The sequence below is a fragment of the Bombina bombina genome, chromosome 9 (assembly GCF_027579735.1).
Source record: "Bombina bombina isolate aBomBom1 chromosome 9, aBomBom1.pri, whole genome shotgun sequence".
In the NCBI taxonomy this organism is placed as follows: Eukaryota; Metazoa; Chordata; class Amphibia; order Anura; family Bombinatoridae; genus Bombina; species Bombina bombina.
Window position 1 is genome coordinate 32,175,977 of NC_069507.1, and position 25,434 is coordinate 32,201,410.

The 25,434-nt window shown below is 38.4% G+C and overlaps 1 protein-coding gene across 2 annotated transcripts in view; it reads right to left on the reverse strand.

Moving 5' to 3' along the window:
- Nucleotides 1–11,538: 11,538 nt before the first annotated feature.
- The window catches only part of UNC5B (unc-5 netrin receptor B), a 253,403-nt gene continuing 239,507 nt past the window's right edge, over nucleotides 11,539–25,434 (reverse strand). For both annotated transcript variants that reach the window (XM_053692030.1, XM_053692029.1), the window contains 3 exons: nucleotides 17,478–17,642; nucleotides 13,877–14,055; nucleotides 11,539–13,110 (listed from right to left, as the gene is read on the reverse strand). In XM_053692030.1, the coding sequence (XP_053548005.1) occupies nucleotides 12,945–13,110; nucleotides 13,877–14,055; nucleotides 17,478–17,642 (510 nt within the window). In that variant the 3' untranslated portion in view covers nucleotides 11,539–12,944. The remainder of the gene's footprint in view (nucleotides 13,111–13,876; nucleotides 14,056–17,477; nucleotides 17,643–25,434) is intronic.

Sequence of the window (25,434 nt, forward strand, 5' to 3'; positions counted from 1 at the left end):
CTGCTGAGTCACTGGGCGCCATTTATCGTCTTACATGTAATGGTAGGATGCTGTGGCTGCTGAGTCACTGGGCGCCATTTATCGTCTTACATGTAATGGTAGCATGCTGTGGCTGCTGAGTCACTGGGCGCCATTTATCGTCTTACATGTAATGGTAGCATGCTGTGGCTGCTGAGTCACTGGGCGCCATTTATCGTCTTACATGTAATGGTAGGATGCTGTGGCTGCTGAGTCACTGGGCGCCATTTATCGTCTTACATGTAATGGTAGCATGCTGTGGCTGCTGAGTCACTGGGCACCATTTATCGTCTTACATGTAATGGTAGGATGCTGTGGCTGCTGAGTCACTGGGCGCCATTTATCGTCTTACATGTAATGGTAGCATGCTGTGGTTGCTGAGTCACTGGGCGCCATTTATCGTCTTACATGTAATGGTAGCATGCTGTGGTTGCTGAGTCACTGGGCGCCATTTATCGTCTTACATGTAATGGTAGCATGCTGTGGCTGCTGAGTCACTGGGCGCCATTTATCGTCTTACATGTAATGGTAGGATGCTGTGGCTGCTGAGTCACTGGGCGCCATTTATCGTCTTACATGTAATGGTAGCATGCTGTGGTTGCTGAGTCACTGGGCGCCATTTATCGTCTTACATGTAATGGTAGCATGCTGTGGCTGCTGAGTCACTGTTCGCCATTTATCGTCTTACATGTAATGGTAGCATGCTGTGGCTGCTGAGTCACTGTTCGCCATTTATCGTCTTACATGTAATGGTAGGATGCTGTGGCTGCTGAGTCACTGGGCGCCATTTATCGTCTTACATGTAATGGTAGGATGCTGTGGCTGCTGAGTCACTGGGCGCCATTTATCGTCTTACATGTAATGGTAGGATGCTGTGGCTGCTGAGTCACTGTTCGCCATTTATCGTCTTACATGTAATGGTAGCATGCTGTGGCTGCTGAGTCACTGGGCGCCATTTATCGTCTTACATGTAATGGTAGCATGCTGTGGCTGCTGAGTCACTGGGCGCCATTTATCGTCTTACATGTAATGGTAGCATGCTGTGGTTGCTGAGTCACTGGGCGCCATTTATCGTCTTACATGTAATGGTAGCATGCTGTGGCTGCTGAGTCACTGTTCGCCATTTATCGTCTTACATGTAATGGTAGGATGCTGTGGCTGCTGAGTCACTGGGCGCCATTTATCGTCTTACATGTAATGGTAGGATGCTGTGGCTGCTGAGTCACTGGGCGCCATGTATCGTCTTACATGTAATGGTAGGATGCTGTGGCTGCTGAGTCACTGTTCGCCATTTATCGTCTTACATGTAATGGTAGCATGCTGTGGCTGCTGAGTCACTGGGCGCCATTTATCATCTTACATGTAATGGTAGCATGCTGTGGCTGCTGAGTCACTGGGCGCCATTTATCGTCTTACATGTAATGGTAGCATGCTGTGGTTGCTGAGTCACTGGGCGCCATTTATCGTCTTACATGTAATGGTAGCATGCTGTGGTTGCTGAGTCACTGGGCGCCATTTATCGTCTAACATGTAATGGTAGAATGCTGTGGCTGCTGAGTCACTGGGCGCCATTTATCGTCTTACATGTAATGGTAGCATGCTGTGGCTGCTGAGTCACTGGGCGCCAATTATCGTCTTACATGTAATGGTAGGATGCTGTGGCTGCTGAGTCACTGGGCGCCATTTATCGTCTTACATGTAATGGTAGCATGCTGTGGCTGCTGAGTCACTGGGCGCCATTTATCGTCTTACATGTAATGGTAGCATGCTGTGGTTGCTGAGTCACTGGGCACCATTTATCGTCTTACATGTAATGGTAGCATGCTGTGGCTGCTGAGTCACTGGGCGCCATTTATCGTCTTACATGTAATGGTAGCATGCTGTGGCTGCTGAGTCACTGGGCGCCATTTATCGTCTTACATGTAATGGTAGCATGCTGTGGTTGCTGAGTCACTGGGCGCCATTTATCGTCTTACATGTAATGGTAGCATTCTGTGGCTGCTGAGTCACTGTTCGCCATTTATCGTCTTACATGTAATGGTAGCATGCTGTGGCTGCTGAGTCACTGTTCGCCATTTATCGTCTTACATGTAATGGTAGGATGCTGTGGCTGCTGAGTCACTGGGCGCCATTTATCGTCTTACATGTAATGGTAGGATGCTGTGGCTGCTGAGTCACTGGGCGCCATTTATCGTCTTACATGTAATGGTAGGATGCTGTGGCTGCTGAGTCACTGTTCGCCATTTATCGTCTTACATGTAATGGTAGCATGCTGTGGCTGCTGAGTCACTGGGCGCCATTTATCGTCTTACATGTAATGGTAGCATGCTGTGGCTGCTGAGTCACTGGGCGCCATTTATCGTCTTACATGTAATGGTAGCATGCTGTGGTTGCTGAGTCACTGGGCGCCATTTATCGTCTTACATGTAATGGTAGCATGCTGTGGCTGCTGAGTCACTGGGCGCCATTTATCGTCTTACATGTAATGGTAGCATGCTGTGGCTGCTGAGTCACTGGGCGCCATTTATCGTCTTACATGTAATGGTAGCATGCTGTGGCTGCTGAGTCACTGTTCGCCATTTATCGTCTTACATGTAATGGTAGCATGCTGTGGCTGCTGAGTCACTGTTCGCCATTTATCGTCTTACATGTAATGGTAGGATGCTGTGGCTGCTGAGTCACTGGGCGCCATTTATCGTCTTACATGTAATGGTAGGATGCTGTGGCTGCTGAGTCACTGGGCGCCATTTATCGTCTTACATGTAATGGTAGGATGCTGTGGCTGCTGAGTCACTGTTCGCCATTTATCGTCTTACATGTAATGGTAGCATGCTGTGGCTGCTGAGTCACTGGGCGCCATTTATCGTCTTACATGTAATGGTAGCATGCTGTGGCTGCTGAGTCACTGGGCGCCATTTATCGTCTTACATGTAATGGTAGCATGCTGTGGTTGCTGAGTCACTGGGCGCCATTTATCGTCTTACATGTAATGGTAGCATGCTGTGGTTGCTGAGTCACTGGGCGCCATTTATCGTCTTACATGTAATGGTAGCATGCTGTGGCTGCTGAGTCACTGGGCGCCATTTATCGTCTTACATGTAATGGTAGCATGCTGTGGCTGCTGAGTCACTGGGCGCCATTTATTGTCTTACATGTAATGGTAGCATGCTGTGGTTGCTGAGTCACTGGGCACCATTTATCGTCTTACATGTAATGGTAGCATGCTGTGGCTGCTGAGTCACTGGGCGCCATTTATCGTCTTACATGTAATGGTAGCATGCTGTGGCTGCTAAGTCACTGGGCGCCATTTATCGTCTTACATGTAATGGTAGGATGCTGTGGCTGCTGAGTCACTGGGCGCCATTTATCGTCTTACATGTAATGGTAGGATGCTGTGGCTGCTGAGTCACTGGGCGCCATTTATCGTCTTACATGTAATGGTAGGATGCTGTGGCTGCTGAGTCACTGGGCGCCATTTATCGTCTTACATGTAATGGTAGGATGCTGTGGTTGCTGAGTCACTGGGCGCCATTTATCGTCTTACATGTAATGGTAGGATGCTGTGGCTGCTGAGTCACTGGTCGCCATTTATCGTCTTACATGTAATGGTAGCATGCTGTGGCTGCTGAGTCACTGGGCGCCATTTATCGTCTTACATGTAATGGTAGGATGCTGTGGTTGCTGAGTCACTGGGCACCATTTATCGTCTTACATGTAATGGTAGGATGCTGTGGCTGCTGAGTCACTGGGCGCCATTTATCGTCTTACATGTAATGGTAGCATGCTGTGGCTGCTGAGTCACTGGGCGCCATTTATCAAGCTGTGAAAGCAGCTGCAGGACCCCAGAATACATGTAATGGTAGGATGCTGTGGTTGCTGAGTCACTGGGCGCCATTTATCGTCTTACATGTAATGGTAGCATGCTGTGGCTGCTGAGTCACTGGGCGCCATTTATCGTCTTACATGTAATGGTAGCATGCTGTGGCTGCTGAGTCACTGGGCGCCATTTATCAAGCTGTGAAAGCAGCTGCAGGACCCCAGAATACATGTAATGGTAGGATGCTGTGGCTGCTGAGTCACTGGGCGCCATTTATCGTCTTACATGTAATGGTAGGATGCTGTGGTTGCTGAGTCACTGGGCGCCATTTATCGTCTTACATGTAATGGTAGCATGCTGTGGCTGCTGAGTCACTGGGCGCCATTTATCAAGCTGTGAAAGCAGCTGCAGGACCCCAGAATACATGTAATGGTAGGATGCTGTAGCTGCTGAGTCACTGGGCGCCATTTATCGTCTTACATGTAATGGTAGCATGCTGTGGCTGCTGAGTCACTGGGCGCCATTTATCGTCTTACATGTAATGGTAGCATGCTGTGGCTGCTGAGTCACTGGGCGCCATTTATCGTCTTACATGTAATGGTAGGATGCTGTGGCTGCTGAGTCACTGGGCGCCATTTATCGTCTTACATGTAATGGTAGGATGCTGTGGCTGCTGAGTCACTGGGCGCCATTTATCGTCTTACATGTAATGGTAGGATGCTGTGGTTGCTGAGTCACTGGGCGCCATTTATCGTCTTACATGTAATGGTAGGATGCTGTGGCTGCTGAGTCACTGGGCGCCATTTATCGTCTTACATGTAATGGTAGCATGCTGTGGCTGCTGAGTCACTGGGCGCCATTTATCGTCTTACATGTAATGGTAGCATGCTGTGGCTGCTGAGTCACTAGGCGCCATTTATCGTCTTACATGTAATGGTAGGATGCTGTGGTTGCTGAGTCACTGGGCACCATTTATCGTCTTACATGTAATGGTAGGATGCTGTGGCTGCTGAGTCACTGGGCGCCATTTATCGTCTTACATGTAATGGTAGCATGCTGTGGCTGCTGAGTCACTGGGCGCCATTTATCAAGCTGTGAAAGCAGCTGCAGGACCCCAGAATACATGTAATGGTAGGATGCTGTGGTTGCTGAGTCACTGGGCGCCATTTATCGTCTTACATGTAATGGTAGCATGCTGTGGCTGCTGAGTCACTGGGCGCCATTTATCGTCTTACATGTAATGGTAGCATGCTGTGGCTGCTGAGTCACTGGGCGCCATTTATCAAGCTGTGAAAGCAGCTGCAGGACCCCAGAATACATGTAATGGTAGGATGCTGTGGCTGCTGAGTCACTGGGCGCCATTTATCGTCTTACATGTAATGGTAGGATGCTGTGGTTGCTGAGTCACTGGGCGCCATTTATCGTCTTACATGTAATGGTAGCATGCTGTGGCTGCTGAGTCACTGGGCGCCATTTATCAAGCTGTGAAAGCAGCTGCAGGACCCCAGAATACATGTAATGGTAGGATGCTGTGGCTGCTGAGTCACTGGGCGCCATTTATCGTCTTACATGTAATGGTAGCATGCTGTGGCTGCTGAGTCACTGGGCGCCATTTATCGTCTTACATGTAATGGTAGCATGCTGTGGCTGCTGAGTCACTGGGCGCCATTTATCAAGCTGTGAAAGCAGCTGCAGGACCCCAGAATACATGTAATGGTAGGATGCTGTGGTTGCTGAGTCACTGGGCGCCATTTATCGTCTTACATGTAATGGTAGGATGCTGTGGCTGCTGAGTCACTGGGCGCCATTTATCATCTTACATGTAATGGTAGCATGCTGTGGTTGCTGAGTCACTGGGCGCCATTTATCGTCTTACATGTAATGGTAGCATGCTGTGGTTGCTGAGTCACTGGGCGCCATTTATCGTCTTACATGTAATGGTAGCATGCTGTGGTTGCTGAGTCACTGGGCGCCATTTATCGTCTTACATGTAATGGTAGCATGCTGTGGTTGCTGAGTCACTGGGCGCCATTTATCGTCTTACATGTAATGGTAGCATGCTGTAGTTGCTGAGTCACTGGGCGCCATTTATCGTCTTACATGTAATGGTAGCATGCTGTGGCTGCTGAGTCACTGGGCGCCATTTATCGTCTTACATGTAATGGTAGGATGCTGTGGCTGCTGAGTCACTGGGCACTATTTATCGTCTTACATGTAATGGTAGGATGCTGTGGTTGCTGAGTCACTGGGCGCCATTTATCGTCTTACATGTAATGGTAGGATGCTGTGGTTGCTGAGTCACTGGGCGCCATTTATCGTCTTACATGTAATGGTAGGATGCTGTGGTTGCTGAGTCACTGGGCGCCATTTATCGTCTTACATGTTATGGTAGGATGCTGTGGCTGCTGAGTCATTGGGCGCCATTTATCGTCTTACATGTAATGGTAGGATGCTGTGGTTGCTGAGTCACTGGGCGCCATTTATCGTCTTACATGTAATGGTAGCATGCTGTGGTTGCTGAGTCACTGGGCGCCATTTATCGTCTTACATGTAATGGTAGCATGCTGTGGCTGCTGAGTCACTGGGCGCCATTTATCGTCTTACATGTAATGGTAGCATGCTGTGGTTGCTGAGTCACTGGGCGCCATTTATCGTCTTACATGTAATGGTAGCATGCTGTGGCTGCTGAGTCACTGGGCGCCATTTATCGTCTTACATGTAATGGTAGCATGCTGTGGCTGCTGAGTCACTGGGCGCCATTTATCAAGCTGTGAAAGCAGCTGCAGGACCCCAGAATACCAGGCTTGCCTTAGTCACTGCTGCTTAACCTCTTCACCACCTAAAATGTGGTGGAGTGAAATCATCCCGATTTGATCAGTATGACTGTCAGTGAGCAGGGGACGGTATTGCTTGCAGCGAGGTCCAGGGGACATTTTGCGGTAACAAATCATGTCCGCCCAACATTTGGAAAATGGAGCCCATTGTCAGTGGCTGATCAGTCAATGTAAGTAGTCAGTCTAGTGTTAATTAAGATCTTTGAAAAAAGCCTAAAAGACTCTACAAGAGTCCACACAAAATGAAACAAAGCTGAGTTCTAGAATAAGATGTAAGAAAGAGTCGATGGATTAATATGTAATTGAGTAGCTTATATTTCTGTATATTCTTGAGCATTCTGTCTAAGTAGTGCTATGGATCTAAAAAGCTTTGTCTAACGGCTTAGTAAGCATGCGGCCAAATCTGTTGCCCACTTAGAATAACATGACATTTAAGTAATTTTGATATAAACATATCAGAAATGAAGAACTGCACTGCAATAAGTCTGCAGTAATATATTTTGTGTTTAATACTGTTGCAATACAAAGGGTTTTGTTACCAGTGATGTACCCTTGAAATGTCTCTTGGGTATATTTATGATAACGGATTTGCTTTGGAATGCTAAGGTTTGCTGAAAACAGCCAGAATGTAGCACATTACAGGGTCATATACACTGTAGAAAAATGTGGTTCCCAACAGCATCTTCCATATGTGGTTTAAATGGCAAATACATAAAAAATAAAAACATAAAATAATTATTTTGGTAAACACTCTGATTTCACTGCATGCGGCTCACTTTACTAAGGAGATCAATATTAGCCAATAAGAGCTTCAATATGAACAATATCTGCCACTAATTGCCCACAGCAGTTAAATATAAACATACTTAAGAAGCTTTTCAAGGGGGTATGTTCTTGAACTGCAAATTAATGTACATTTTTCTACAATGTTTTTTTAAAAACATTTATTTTGTAGATCTTGTGTTTCATTTCTGATGCTCATATAAAAATTACATCTACATCCCTTTAATCACTGCAGTCCAAAATATCTACATAATATATCATTATTTTGTCTGAAAAATTTGTAATAATTACATTTTTGTAAAGATGATCACAACAATAGACAACTGTGTAATACTGCAATGTTATCCATTATTTGTTAATTATGTAAAGCATTTATTAAAATGATCATAATCCATTGGAAAAACTTCTCAAATAATTTATCAACTAAAAATCCTTATAGATTTTAATGGTGAATTTTTAAGAAAATTGTTAGGCAAAATGCGCATTGGAACTGATGCAAAAAAAAAAAAAAAAGCTAAATAACCAAAAAATGTTTGGGTAATGAACCTTTTGATCTCAAATTTAGAATTCTGCCAACTTTTTCTTGTTCATGTATTCTAAAGTGTTTAATTTAATTTAAACAATTCGATGTGCATTAAATAAAGAAGTACAATCGATAATACTTTGTAATATGTAAAAGAGTAGCAAATAAAAAACTCTTTACACAGGCAATACCCCATTTTATTTTTAGGAAATGTAAAACAAATTGTAAGAATTATAATTATGAGAGTTCCATTTATACCATAAATAATCCACAAAACAGTAATATGAGAAGTCATGCTTCTAGTTTGAATAATGTGTGAAATGCATATTGGACAGAATATACCATAACCTATAAATAATAAAAATGAGTCAACCAACAAAGCAAAATACATTTTATAGGTATATTTTTTGCAGGCTGATTATTTGATACCACATTATTAAAGGCACATGAAAGAAAGTATTCTTCATACAACTAAAACCATCTCCAAGAGATTTGTTTGTTTTTATTTCCTCTGACTTACTGGTCTGTATTAAGGAGATAACTCAAAGCCAGTGAGTTAATTGACGTTTGAATTGTTATACTCAGGAACAGGGAGGAACACTAAGCTGTGCTGAGTGTACAATCCACTTTCCAAGGATTACATTTTTTTAGTATAAATGGGCATCAGTTTTTATGGTAAATCACAAGAAAGGGTGTAGTAAAACACATGTTAAAATCTTCTCAAAGGCCAACTGAAAGGCACTTAGGTAGAAAGGCTTTTTGGGTAAGTTGTAGCTTCAGATAATACGTCTTTAAGTTGATTTTTGTACTGAGGGGCTATGGGTTTGCTGAAAAGTTTCATATAGGACAGACATGTATTATAAAGCTGAATAAAGGGAAATGAAGATAAGACTCTTGTTAAAGGGACAGTATACTATAAAATAGTTTTTCCCTTAATGTGTTTCCAATTACTTTTTTTAAAAGCTGCAGAGTATAACATGTATGAGATTTGCTTTTTAAGGTTTATTTGTGTATATGAATTAGCGGATTTTGTGTTTTTAAGCCACAACCTAATAAAATGGGTTGAGCTTGGAGGTATAATCAGATCTCATTACTTTATCACATGGTGTACATATACATGCTTCTTTATCTTATATCTGTCCATAAACCAATCATCAATACTTGGAGAAAACCATGGAAAATTAACATTGTATTACTGTATCTCTTCTATACCCCACTGAGAGTGTAATTTCTTCTAGTGGCTGTGTTACACAGCTTGGCCTTACGGCCAAACGCTTTAAGAATAGGTGGAGAAACCACAGGCTAAATAAACTATTTCAAATGCCTATATAAGGGTAATGAAAATACTTGTAAACAATTTAATACACTCCAGCAGGTAAAGTGGATCATTGGGAACAAATAAAAGGGGAGAAAATGTTTGAGTAAAATTATTGTGCCGCCTCCATATCTGTCTGTATATTTATCTTTCTTAATGGTTATGTTGTATAATCTATTAAATAATTGTGTTAGTTACTAAATGACAATAGAGTATCCCCCCAAAAAAATAAACAAAATTATATATATATATATTTGTATATATATATATCCAGTAGTCAGCTTTAAGGGGCAAAGGGACATAAAAGATTTATAATAAAATGCTCTAACGTGCCAGTAATTGGCAGCTTTGCAAATACAGTTCCCCTGATTGGCGTAGCAGCAGGGTTCACATCTGGAGCGGCATTGCGTAGTTACTCTGAAGCTGACTTTAACTATGTGTTTAACAGTTTAGTCATGGTTTAATTTGCATTCTACTGACTGCATGTTTATTGTAACCTAATTATTTAATATTTTAGTGACAAGGAGGATGATCTTGCATATAGTGGAATGCCAATTTTGAATATATTTTCCTTAAAACCTGAGAGATATTAAATCTGATTTATGTTACCTCAATCGTATCTTCATCTCTACATAGAGGACATCCACTTTATAATGTATTTATTTTTTCAGTAAGGAAGAACACAAATAAAACTGAAAACCCCTGAGATAGAAACATAAGTTACTGTCTCAAACTCTTTGTACTTTGTCATCTATACAAATACAAATAATGAGGCATAAATCTATGATCAGTCATGAAAACTTTCTACCACACAAGATGGAACCTGCACAACATCTCCACTGCATTAAAGCTTAACTTTTTTATAATGGTTCATTTTGTCATTTCATCCTCATTGAATTCAATCTGAAAACAGAAAATATACATAGTTATAGTTTAAAATACTGTGCAATGCTTGGCATCTACTCAACCAGGTATATAATAGGGATGTTCATGGCAAAGAGACATAATTGTCAACATTGAAATGTGCATGAGTGCATTTCAGTTTTAAATATAAATATTTTTGCAATTTCCTTATATTAGTAAAACTGTTTCTAGTAAAAGCTATTACGGTTTCAGCTGCATATGTACGTATGCCGTGCATGTCCTGTGTACCCTCATTCAAACACTACATAAATTCCTATTACAAGTGTAATATCTCTGAACAGGAGTGGCAATTAAATGGTGGTGCACGGGGCATTTGCAGCATATGTGTGTATGCCACTAAAACAGTGATAGCTTTTGCTAAAAACATGTTTTTGCTAATACAAGTATACTAAAAGAATTTTTCTCTAAAAACTGAAATGCTCCATTTTGGGCTTGAAACAAGATTGCATCTTAAATATATTACATCTGCATAAGACAAGTTTTTTTTTAGCTGACATTCGATGTCAATATAATCTGTAACCATCCCCAGGAACCATATAATAGTGCGGCACACGTATATGTGGGTAGGAAAGCCTTACTATAATGAGTGGATTCATCACACTGGGGAGGGGCACTGGGGAACCAGCCATTATCCAGGGAGCCTGGCCCCCTGGCCTCACCTTAGAGATGCCTATGGGGCGATTTATCATCTGTATATATAGTTGTAAATCCAAACTTTTTGACCTGTCTTTCAGCACCCTCCTCAGTTCATATACATGACAGTAAAATATGGGTCAACAGACTGTTAAATTGATAAGAACAAAGAAAACCTCCTATTAAAAAAATCATTCACTTAACCTCAATATCAATATTAGAAATTAATTTCTTATGCCTTATTAGTGGTGCTCATATCTGTAATAGATATGGTCTTCTGGGTTTAGATGTATGATGTCCAACATTTCTGTCTATGATGCTAATAGATATAGGTTCCTCAGTGACATCCTTTCATTTGTTCTGCGTCACTTCTGCCGGCAGAATCACATACAGAAAGCTCTGCATAAAAACACAATACCCCCCAACCAATGGCATGTTATGATCAGACATTTTTTGAGCGCCCAAGACAGGACAAAAATAATCACATTTTCAAAGTTGCATAACGTAGAGAGAGTCATAACCCCTATAAAGTCAGTTAGACACCTAGTTTTCCCAATATCTAACAATGTCCTCGTTACCTTTTTTACCCACTTTTAATGTGTACCAGAATAAGAGCTCACAACATAATGTTGAGTATCTAGTTTATAACGACAGGAGGTAAATAGCAAAAAATAAAATGGTTTACAGTCGCTTAGAAGAAAAATATGCATTTATTGTAGGTAATAAAATACTGATAGACAATGATTAGTGGCTAAAGTAAATAATATTGAAAGTTTCTTTTTTTAATGAGAGATGAGAGAGATTATTTAATTATTGCTCTGTGCTCTATCAATGCTACAAATATGCCTCAATGCATAGACCAGATTTTTTTTAGCTTAAAAGCAGTAACTTATCAATAACTTGCGTATATTTGCATCTTGAAACCCATAACCTTCTCTTATGCAAGTTCTGTATTTTTGAGGCAATGATTTTAACTCTAGTTGCCTCCAGTATAATATATAAAAAGCCAATAGATTCCATTTGTTATTTTTTGTTTGCAAATTCAGAAATGTGTTCCAAGATCTTATTATTTAACAAAAAAAAAGAGCATAGGAGTTTTCATTACATTTGCAGATATTGGCACACTCCTAAAAAGAGCGAAAAACTTACAGGGTTTGATAAAGTATAATATTGTTTATATTTCAGTTATGACCAATTCTTTCATTTCAAAGATGGTTCAAGTAATATATTCAAAAGAAAAATCTGTATCTTCCATTAAGTACAAATCCAATGTAATATTTTCCCTGAGCTGTGGTGCATTCTATACAAGTAGATTTGATGTGAAAAAATAGAGGAAACTGCGAACAGTAAGACGGAAAATGATGATAGTAAAATATCTTAATGACACCTGTTCATAGCCTCACAATTTAACAAGTGAACACATTTATATCAATAGTAGGCTTCATACCTGTAAACGAGCCATTGAGTTACGCTGTGTTTACAATTATTAAAGTCTACTAAAAAATAGATTTACTTCTGTCAGTCTCAGCCACACTCAGACGCATTCACACTTACACACACTCATAAATCCTGTTCTTTAACGTATAAAACAAGGACTCATCCAAAGATCTGGATAATAAATTAACTTGCGTTTCCTAAGAAACCGTTTGCCTTATTAGTAAGGCTATTCCAAGCTTGAAAAGGATAAAATCAATTATTTTAAACTCTACATGACCTTTAAAGTACTATATACCATTTAAGGTAAAGAAGAAAAGAAAAGATGAAATTTAAAGTCTTATACGCTTAGCCTAGCATGGTGGGACATGTCTGCCAGCAGTTGTCATGATTTTCAATGATATCTTCTTCATGCTTGTGGCTTTGCGGCAACAAGTGGAGGAATCCGTTAGACACTTGGATGGCTTGTAAACAGAGTATGTAAGGATTTACTAAGGCTGGTTGTGATTGGACAGTAAGGAAAATAACCATCTCCATATAAAGCTCCAGCAGTGTAAGTCATCCAACGTGGAGGAGAACCAACAATGTCTTCTTCTCATGGAACATCTACTGTTTCTACCAACTATAGTCTGTGGTCTCCAACAAATTCAAACACTAAAGTCATTAGCAGTCCCCTTCTGTGGTAATAACCAGCATCATCTCACTTTTACCCATCTCCTCCAAGGCACTGGCCAGAGTATTAAGATCACCATCATCTTGGTGTAAGGCTTCCCATAAGTCCAAAATAACTCCTGTGGGGCTGGCTTTGGTAGCAAAATAATTTAAGTATCTGAAAGACAAAAATATATTGGCTAGTATTTACTAAAGGGATGATATCTACATGGAGTAAATTTCTATAACATATGGATAGTATACCAAAGAAATAAATTATCCTTCCAACATGAAACAAGACTGAAGACCAAATGATATCTGAGATTCTAAACACATAGAAAAATAGGAAACTCTGCAAGCCCACAATAATGTTTTATCTGCAGTGAAATTCTGTGTATAAATCTTTATAATCCATGGGGTATTTATTTAACACCAATGGCCATTAAACTGGAAAAGGGGACATTATTGTTTATTTATTTATCTATCATAAATTAATCACTGCATTGCAAGAGGTCTGCATACAAAATACATGGTTTAAATGCACTTAAAATTGTGGATTTATTGGCAAATTTTATATTGATTTTTAGTCCAGGGATACACCCCTTTTGCTGTGGCCATTCAAGGACAGACGTGCATCATGTAGGATGGTGATGGTGTTGTATTCTAAAAAATGCACTGCATCTTCTCTGGGGGGGGGGGGGTTTGTCAGAGCAAAACTATATTTTTTTATTTAAATTACAGGAAAAGCAGGCAGTATTTATTATTTTTATTATTATTCATAAAACCTTTTGTAGGGAATTAGATTTTGAGTTTAATGCCCTTTTAGAACAATTTGGAATATATATTTTTTAACATAATGCTTACATAGGCGTTATTGGCTATTTCATGAAAAAACCAATAGAAAGTCATAAAATGTCTGTAGTATAGGTAAGAAAAAGGCTCACCGATCCATGTTCAGTTTCTGCGCTAAAAGTCTCCAGTCATTCCCTCGCGTATTAGGGGCATCTAAACTGTTGCAGATTTTCTGTCTAATTGAGAATGGAATCTTAAAGGCATAAGGTCCAAGCTGAGTTGTCACATTACTTCCAGGATGTGAACAAAATGGATCATACGATTTGACATTCTGTTGGAAAAACATTTGATTTGTTATTGTTGTGTAACATAATGTTCCAAATAAGGAACCAGGAAAAACAAACAAACAAAAAAATTAAAATATGCTATTATATCTGTATTATACCTAAATTTTATATATATCTACTATTAAAGGGATACGAAACCCCAAATGTTTTTATATGAGTCAGACAGAAAATAAAATTTTAAATAAAGTTTTCAACTTTCTTATTAAAGGGGCAGTAAGTCATAAAAAAACTTTCATGATTTAAATAGGGCATGTAATTTAAAACAACTTTTCAATTTACTTTTATTACCAATTTTGCTTTGTTCTCTTGGTATGCTTAGTTGAAAGCTAAACCTAGGAGGTTCATATGCTAATTTCTTAGACATTGAAGGCCGCCTCTAATGTGAAAGCATTTTGACAGTTTTTCACCACTAGAGGGCGTTAGTTCATGTGTTTCACATAGATAACATTGAGCTCAGGCACGTGAAGCTCCTAGGAGTCAGCACTGATTGGCTAAAAATGCAAGTCTGTCAAAAGAACTGAAATAAGGGGGAAGTCTGCAGAGGCTTAGGTACAAGGTAATCACAGAGGTAAAAAGTGTATTATTATAACTGTGTTGGTTATGCAAAACTGGGGAATGGGTAATAAAGGGATTATCTACCTATTTAAACAACAAAAAGTCTGGTGTTTACTGTCCCTTTAAATTTAGTTTCCATGATATTCTTTTTAGAAAAGATTCCTAGCTATGTGTCTAGAGCACTTCATGGCAGGAAATAGTGCTGCCATATAGTGCTCCTACAAATAGATAACATTTTTGCAAAGCTGCTGCCATATAATGCTCCAGAGATGTGCACGCTCCTGAGCATTTCTTCAACAAAAGATACCAAGAGGACAAAGAAAATTTAATAATAGAAGTAAACTGGAAAGTTGTTTAACGTTCTCTATCTGAATTGTGAAATACATTTTTGGGGGTTTATGTCCCTTTAACAAAATAAAAATAATTTTTTGGGGGTTTATGTCCCTTTAACAAAATAATAATGTCAATATTATAATGAAAATGACAATGGATTCTAAAAGAAAAAAATACTTTTTAAATGAACCAATATAAACTCAGCCTCCTGATTGTCTGCAGCATTCTCCATCATATTCACAAGACAGATAATTCCATCAGTAAACTGAAGCTGAATAATTAATGTTCTTTATTCACTGTTAGATCCAAACAACATTAAGACTTTATGCATCCATGTCAGTATCATAAAGACACGATTACAGGCACGACATAAACTTTACTGATCTCTTTTTGTGAAAATACGTTATTTAGCAAATTAATAGAACAGAAAAATCATGAAATAAAAAATAATAATAATAATAATACTTTTTGGTGCATAAAATTGTGAGCTGCAATACCATTTCTTCATGCAAAAGGAAATTGCAATCTTTACGACTGAATATTTCATATCATTCACGTAACATTAATTTCCATGTTTTCTATCTCTGTATAAATTAAAAATATATATTTTTTTGGTAATCTAATATTAGTAAGGACTTCATGAACACTTCTACGCTTTGAGCAATGAAATATTAATGTACTCCATTTTATTCATGCGTAGTTTCAGTAACCTTAAAATGCTTTTGTATAGCTTTTGGAATATTTTTTTTTTTAAGGGGCAATAACAATTCTTGCTTTTATGTAAAATTTGTGCTTTGTCCCATGTTACCCAGAAGGGCCAAATGCAAAATCTAGGTTTTAAAAAAAAAAAATGCTGTAAATCAGCATTTGCAACGTACAGAATTTGCTTTTTATAAAATCTCTGGTGAGAAGTAATTTTGAAACAATTATCTGGGGTAGCCATGTTCCTCGCCCAGAGGAGGGCTGCCTGGTATTTTAGGGATAGACTGTCCTTTTTAGACCGGATCAGACCAATATACTGCAGGAAATTCTCCTCTGGGAAAACTGCAATTGGGCTAAAAGAGGCTGCACTCAGATGAAGACCTATCAAAGAACAAGTTACTAAGCCATAGTTCATTCTTGGGGGTCAATTTATTAAATGTTGAGCCGCCCGACATCACTAAATGCCGGCATTTAACATTGCACAAGCATTTCTTGTAAAAATGCTTGTGCAATGCCGTCCCCTGCACATTCATGGCCAATCGGCCGCTAGCAAGGGGGTGTCAATCATCTTGATCGGATCAGGATGATTGCAGTCCGCCACCTTTTAGGTAGCGGACAAATTAAGGAGTTGGCAGACTGGAAAATTTGGGCGGAGAAAGCAGCATCCACTGCTTATTAAATCTCCCCCTTAGTCTTTCTCTTTCTATGTATAATTTTATAATTAACCTGTTTAAATCTGTAAACACACAATTGTAGTAAAAACATCTCCAAAATTAGTCACATCCTTACATAAGACACAACTAAAATATTAATTAATTCTCTCATCATTTCCTGCCTTGACTATTGCAACTCCATCCTCTCTGGTCTCCTTAGCTGCCATCTATCTCCTTTACAATCCATAATGAATGCCTCTGCCAGGCCGATCTTCCTTACAGGTCGCTCTTCATCTGCTTCACCTCTCTGCCAGCCCCTTCACTGGCTTCCTCCAGTCTCCAGAATTAAACACAAAATTCTTACTCTGACATTCAAGACCCTCAATAACACTGCTCCCCCCTACATCTCAGACCTTGTCTCCAGATACTCTCCCTCCTGTCCCCTTTGCTCTACTCATGACCTGCTCCTCTATTGTCACCTTCTCACATTCTACAGGTCCATCTATAGGACTTCTTCTGACTGGTCCCTATCGTGTGCCTCACTCCACAAATCTATCCCCTAAGTTTGAAGCACTCTTTAAAGCATATAATATGCGCTAAACTTTTCTAACCTCAGTTCCTACCCTCTGTAGATCACCTTCATGAGAGCTGATTTACAACAGCGCAAGTCTTGGCTTAGGGCCCTCTAACCACTTGTTCCCTATAAATATTACCTTACATATCATACCCTTGTATACAGCGCTGTGGAATCTGATGGCACTCTTAAATAATTTATAATAATAATAATAATTGAACATTCTGATGTTCATATTTAATGTTTTTATAAATTTCATAGCTTAAAACTATGATTTGAAAAATATTTTAAACTTTTTATCAAATAAAAAAGTGTTTGTTAACATGCAAACTGTGCATGTGCTAATGGCCAAACGTGGGCTATATTTGCTATTTTTTGACAAATGTGCCAAAATATCCCCCCCGAATCCATACTGACCCTCATCCCTGGAGGAACTGAACAACAGACTTCTATGGCTATGACATCCCTAAGCTTGAGTTCAAATTAAGAACATGAGATAAAAACTCATATAATGCAGAGTTTTATGGTTGGTCAGACGAGCAGAAGGTATTTGTACTGTTACACATTTGTAGAATGTATTGTCTCTCACCTCCTCCAGAGACGTATGTAGCTGGAATATTTGTCCTTCTCCTTCCACCTGCCGCACGCAGATCTTGCATGTAAGCTCTGTGGATACCAAACTGTACCGCTCCAGGGTAAATGTGCAGTGCAATGTTCTCTGACTTCCACTCCAAATATGGTAAAATGGGATTTCCTAAATAAAACAATTTTTTTAATTAATCTGAACTTTCAAGGGACTGCAACAATTTTGTATAAAAAAATATTAAAGGGACAGTCAAGTCAAAATGAAACTTGTATTATTCAGATAGGGCATGGACTTTTATACAGCTTTCCAATTTACTTTTATCATGCAATTTGCTTTGTTCTTTTGGTATTCTTTGTTGAAAGTTAAAACTAGGTAGGCTCAAATTTATATCTAAGCCATTGAAGGTGGCATCTTATTTTAGTGGATTTTTTTACAGTTAGACACTGTATGTGCCATACAGATAACATTGTTCTCACTCCTGTGGAGTGCTTTATGAGTCAGCACTGATTGGTTAAAATGCAAGTCTGTCAAAAAGACTGAGATAAGGGGTCAGTCTGCAGAGGCTTAAATACAAGGTAATCACATAAGTAAAAAGTATATTAATATAACCGTGTATGAAAAACTCGGGAATGGGTAATAAAGGGATTATCTATGTTTTTAAAAATTTAATTTTTCAAGTGGAATTTCCCTTTAAATTAGTCTAACCTAATATTTCTCAACAAAATCATAGGGCTGCTTTATTGCCCTTACTGGTACCTGGTGGGCTAAATTGTAGTTATTTCCCTAGCTTATTATTGTTAAAGAAATAAAAGGCATGAATTAATTTATATAATACATAGCACTGGCGTGATCTCATGTCAGAATACAGCACTTACTGTGTGCAACATAGAGGACAAATCTGTTTTTAACAGCACTGACATAAGACATATATGCAAGAGGGTAAACCTTTTTAGCCAACCTTCTACTTCAAATTGGGAAAGAGAGAACTTTAATAACAGTCCACATACATATAGATACAATCAATATCAACACAACACCCAACAATACAATAGGGAGGAAGGGATAGATTACAGAACCCCTGGTTTCCAATACAGGAACCATGGGGGTAATCCTAGAGTTCAACCAAATGAAATGGATTACAACAATAGCTATCAAAGAGATGAAAATAGACAGAGCAATAAATCTCAGGTTTTTCAGTACAACCAAAAACAAATGTACACCCCACCACATCTCAGACATGCACCAATCAGATTAAAACAACTAGAGAGGGTCCAAGAGGGGGAAAAACTGGTCACTACTACCCCAAGAAAAAGATCATACGCCAACGTGGCAGCAGAGGGAGAGGTAAGGCTTCCAAAAAAGAGAAACTTAAACGCATGAGTAAAAATATATACAATCTATCCGACCACGTTCTCTCTAATGAAGAAATCTGTGTCTTAAATAGGGGTTTATCGTTTTGCCCATCAAACCAACACAATTTGTTTGATTTATTTGTGGACCTGAACAAATTTGTTCGCAAATTGTCTCTACAGCGTTATTTCTGTGAGAAGAAATTGAAAGATTCAGGCCACAAACCAATTCTGACAAATGATATGAGTGAACGTCCTTCTATGGATATTATATATTTTGATCCAGACACTCTCTGTGCTGATCTCTTTGAAGATTGTATACATTCAAATCTAGCCCCTAAATCAAATTTTAATCCACCCAATGCAGGTTTAAACATCAAATTATTTCAGAAATTAGTATTGGAAGACTTTGGAAAATTACCAGGTGGTAAAACCAAAGATTCCAATTTGAATGTTTATGAAATCAAAGCTCTATCTAAACTAGCTTCAAATAATAACATAATAATTAGAGAAGCTGATAAGGGCGGAGGCATAATTATACAAAACCGTGTAGATTATATTAGAGAAGCGGATAGGATTTTGTATGATCAACAATATTATAAGGTTCTCACTTTCAATCCCACCAATAAATTTCTGGCTAGTCTAGTTAAAATGGTGGATCGTGGTTGGTTAGAAGGTATTCTAACTAAAAAAGAAAGGGATTTTTTAATCCCAACCACTCCGAATCTGGCATATTATTATCACCTCCCGAAGATCCACAAAAATCTGGTGGATCCCCCGGGTAGGCCCATTATTTCGGGCATTGGGAACCTCACATGCAATTTATCTGAATATGTGGACCAATTCCTAAAAAAATCAGTGGTCACCTTAACTTCATATATTCAAGATACCCCGGATCTTATTTACAATATTTCTAAAATCAAGAGGGCAAATAGGAAACTCTTATGGCTAACTTGTGATGTCTCGGCTTTGTATTCAAATATAGCTCATGATCTAGGTATCAAAGCCATTGAATACTATTTGAAAAAAGACATCTACATGCCAGACAAACAAAGGGAATTCCTTTTAGAGTGTATATTATTTGTTTTAAAGAACAATTACTTCGTATATCAAGAGAAATTTTTCTTGCAGATCAAGGGAACGGCCATGGGGACCAGATTCGCCCCGAGCTTTGCCAATTTATTCATGGGCTTGTTTGAGGACAGATACATCTTTTCTTCCAGCTCGGTGGCGAATCTGGTCTTCTATGGCCGTTTCATTGACGACCTCTTGTTCATTTGGGAAGGCACCCATTTAGAAGCCCAGAATTTTGTTGAAAGACTAAATGATAATGATATGGGTTTACATTTTACATCCAAAATAGATGAAACGAGTATTGACTTCCTGGATTTAATACTTGAATGGGACAATCTAGGTAACATTTCAACCAAAACCTTTTTCAAATCAGTGGATGCTAATAGCTATCTTAACTTTAAAAGCAACCACCATTTACCCTGGAAAAAGAATATACCTTACAACCAGTTCTGCAGGTTGCGCAGAAACTGCACTGATTTGAAAACTTTTGATATACAGGCAAACCTCCTAAAGGAAAGATTTCTAGAGAAGAATTTCCCTATCAGTTTGATTGAGACTAGTTTTCTTAAAGCGAGAAAAAAATGCAGAGAGGACTTTTTTATTAAATACGCAGGGGCAAGCAAAGAAACTAATAAAGAAGACAATCCAAAAACTCCTATAAATCAAAACAACACTGGGGTTAGATTTGTTACACAATACAATAATAATCACAATAAGATTAAAGGCATTTTACAAAAATATTGGTACATCCTGGAGAACGATCCATTTCTTACAAACACACTAAGTAAGCAACCGGTGTGTACTTTCAGAAGAGCTCCCACTCTAAAAAATAAGTTGGCGCCCAGCAAAGTAGTCATGAAAGTACATCAGTCGAAACATAAAGCCAAGGGATGTAGTCTTGGGAATAGGGACTCTACAATACTAGGTAAACCAGGTTTTTTCAAATGCAATCGGGCACAATGTGGCCTGTGTGCTTTTACAAATCCAAATAGAACTGAATTTGTTTCATTTACCACCAAAGAAAAATTCAATATTAATTCACACTTTACGTGTGATTCTCCTTTTGTTGTATATCTCTTGGAGTGTGTGTGTGGGGTCCAATATGTGGGGAGGACCTCCAGGCCTATAAAAAAGAGGTGGGGCGAACACAAAAGAAATATAGAGAACAATATAAAAAATCATAGTGTCCCCAAACATGCTAGTCAGTGCCAATCCACATCATCCAATTGTTTTTCTATATTTCCAATAGAACAGATCCTACCAAAATGGGGCAGAAATAGGTTTCTGCATCTGAGACAAAGAGAGACTTTTTGGATATGGAAACTCCAAAGTTTGTCCCCCGGTGGACTCAATGCCAACATTGATATGGCAGCTTTTAACTAATTTTTAACTTCATGGTCATTTTTTTTTTTTTTTTATATATATTTTTTTATATATATTTTTTATACATATACATTATCACATATCATTTCTTAACATATATATTTCTTAAATTATACTATATTACATTTCTATATATGCAGACCACACGATATAGGGTTTCTGATGAAATTTTCTCCCCCACCATTGGCCCTTTAGGACGTTGACTACATTAATAGTTAAACACACAGTTGCATTACAGTATTATCATATGACGGGCATATTGTATTTTCACTGTTGATGCAATGTGTATTATCAATTCTTTTAAGTTCAAGAGGTATGTGAAGTGTGCATATACATATATGCATGTACGGATATATTAGTTGGGTTTATACTTATACAATTACCCTTTGTGTGTATGTGCAGATCTATATATGCACATTTATCTATATATGTTTTGTGGATGAGCAATACTTATATTTACATATTTTCATTCAGTCCGACACTATGTAATTATTTTAAGAATACGAACAAAACACTGCATTTTATAGTTTTTTTTTATATGAGGTTCTAATTTATAGCTCTATATTATGAGTTTTTATACTGTTTTATTTATACTACATGTGTTTTGATATAGAGACTTTTTTGTTCCATCTGTTTAGTTTTAGATTTGGAGGAGCGATGCGGGTGTTACCACTAATATGGCTAAACATTTATTTAACTTACCCGATATATACATATATTTACAGAACTAGTATATTCATATTCTTGATATAATATATTTCAAGATATACATAGATAACCTTTTTGAAATGCTCTGATGTTTGATCGGAGTACGGCCTTATTAAGGTTGTTTACTATCAATAGTAGCTTTTTAGTTACGCTATTGTTTGATCTTATACTGAGGCACGAATGCTGTGCTTATCATTGGATAACCAACCACCAATGGAAGCTCTACTGGTGGTCACACCCACACGCATGCGCTGCTCAATCTAGAGGACGCCGAGAATACGGCAATAAAAGTTCGTGGTTTTTATTATTATGTATATTGCACCTGAGGAAACGGTCAGGAGAGACCGAGAAACGTTGTGCTTATGTACCCCAAATAAAGTCTGTATGCTTTTACAAGACTTTTGCCACGAAGTATCTTTTATTTATTCATTCTATCTATCCATCTGATACATTGTATCTACACCAAAAGTGGATAGTATAAGTTCAAGCCGGCTCTGTGGTAATTGCCATTGCTGGGTGCTGTTTTTTTTTTTGTCTGCCATCACGACCCTCACACTCCAGAGGACATCAGAGGACTTCTGAGATTTACCAGTGGGAGTTAGCTGGACGACTCGATTAATAGTCCAGAAGGCGTTTGTGACACTTCTCAAGTGTCTTACAGCTTGTAAGTACGGTCTTACTTTTTTAACTGGCGTGTTATACACATCTGATTGTGCACTATGGTGGCGCCTTCTTTCTTTATCATTCATTTCTGCAGAACATAACATATTGGGACACCGACAAGAAATTCGAAGAAGCAGCTTGCCACCCGCTCCAGATTTCTGGATTTGGAATTGGACTAAATGAACTGTCCATTACAACGACCCCTTCACTTGTATCTATGGTTTGATTGAACTGGGTTTACAACCACATTGTTTTTTCATTTGTCACTTTTGTTTTTACATGTATAGGCGTTTTTACTTTGATGCACTATATATTCATAGATTTACTATATGTTCATAGATTTCCTATATATAGGTATTTGGCGCACTGATTTTTTTCTATATAGGTATTTTTCTTGTTTTTGGGTATTGATCAGTTAGCGACTACACTAAAGTTATACCGCCATATTGGCCATTATACATATGGTTATATGGTAGTTAATATCTATGATACTGCACTATTTGTGCACACATGCACATAGTTTTTAACAGTGTTTCATATATATAGTTTGCAATCACTGCACCGTTTGTTTTATATATATATAGATTGTATATATATAATTTTTGTCACCACTTGTGATCTTTATAACCATTGATTCACACTCTCACTACTCACACTATACAATACACATAGTTTGACTATTACAGAGGTGATATTCTTATACACTCCCAAATCACAACATTACAGAGGTGATATCCATTTACACTCACTAATAATAATAGTACCGTACACATCCCATCTACACAGTTACCATGCAGAATAAAGACCAAAGGTTAAAACTCAGAGAAGCCCTTAGCAACCATGAGAATATACAAGATATGTCAGATGCAACCATAGACGATCTTTCCATGGTACAATTATTCCACAAACTTGAGGATGCCTTAAAAAACGAACACAGACATTGGTGGGATATAGACACACTCAAAAAATATAAAGAGAGAGGCCAGATCCCTAGAGGTCTTAGAATTTCTAAATTATGTTCCTTTCAACAAGATGCAGATTTGACTGAAAAATGGCAAGCGACTCTGACAGATTGTTCACTGAAACTTATAGATTTACTAATTGATTTTAGAACAGTTCTATTGAATAAAACAGAGCTAGAAATTGAGGAAATCCAGAATACCTTAATCAAACATGAATCTAATACTGAATATGTTAAACACACAAAAGATGTACAAGAAAGATCTGATACATTTCAAAAGAAAATTATACATACCAAAATTAAAAAACTAGCCAGAGATGAGAAAGATTATTCAGAAGGCAAAGTGTATGACCACCAGAAGGGAACTTTAGAAAGTGAACCCGCTAGTAATACACTGGCAACTGATACACCACAAGATAAACCGTGGGTAAAAGTTAACTACAAGAAACCCAAGGATAAAAAGAAAAATTTGAACTTTAGAAATTCAAATAATACTCCGTTTAAATCTAACTACAGGGAAAATAGCCAACCTTCTACTTCAAATTGGGAAAGAGAGAACTTTAATAACAGTCCACATACATATAGATACAATCAATATCAACACAACACCCAACAATACAATAGGGAGGAAGGGATAGATTACAGAACCCCTGGTTTCCAATACAGGAACCATGGGGGTAATCCTAGAGTTCAACCAAATGAAATGGATTACAACAATAGCTATCAAAGAGATGAAAATAGACAGAGCAATAAATCTCAGGTTTTTCAGTACAACCAAAAACAAATGTACACCCCACCACATCTCAGACATGCACCAATCAGATTAAAACAACTAGAGAGGGTCCAAGAGGGGGAAAAACTGGTCACTACTACCCCAAGAAAAAGATCATACGCCAACGTGGCAGCAGAGGGAGAGGTAAGGCTTCCAAAAAAGAGAAACTTAAACGCATGAGTAAAAATATATACAATCTATCCGACCACGTTCTCTCTAATGAAGAAATCTGTGTCTTAAATAGGGGTTTATCGTTTTGCCCATCAAACCAACACAATTTGTTTGATTTATTTGTGGACCTGAACAAATTTGTTCGCAAATTGTCTCTACAGCGTTATTTCTGTGAGAAGAAATTGAAAGATTCAGGCCACAAACCAATTCTGACAAATGATATGAGTGAACGTCCTTCTATGGATATTATATATTTTGATCCAGACACTCTCTGTGCTGATCTCTTTGAAGATTGTATACATTCAAATCTAGCCCCTAAATCAAATTTTAATCCACCCAATGCAGGTTTAAACATCGAATTATTTCAGAAATTAGTATTGGAAGACTTTGGAAAATTACCAGGTGGTAAAACCAAAGATTCCAATTTGAATGTTTATGAAATCAAAGCTCTATCTAAACTAGCTTCAAATAATAACATAATAATTAGAGAAGCTGATAAGGGCGGAGGCATAATTATACAAAACCGTGTAGATTATATTAGAGAAGCGGATAGGATGTTGTATGATCAACAATATTATAAGGTTCTCACTTTCAATCCCACCAATAAATTTCTGGCTAGTCTAGTTAAAATGGTGGATCGTGGTTGGTTAGAAGGTATTCTAACTAAAAAAGAAAGGGATTTTTTAATCCCAACCACTCCGAATCTGGCATATTATTATCACCTCCCGAAGATCCACAAAAATCTGGTGGATCCCCCGGGTAGGCCCATTATTTCGGGCATTGGGAACCTCACATGCAATTTATCTGAATATGTGGACCAATTCCTAAAAAAATCAGTGGTCACCTTAACTTCATATATTCAAGATACCCCGGATCTTA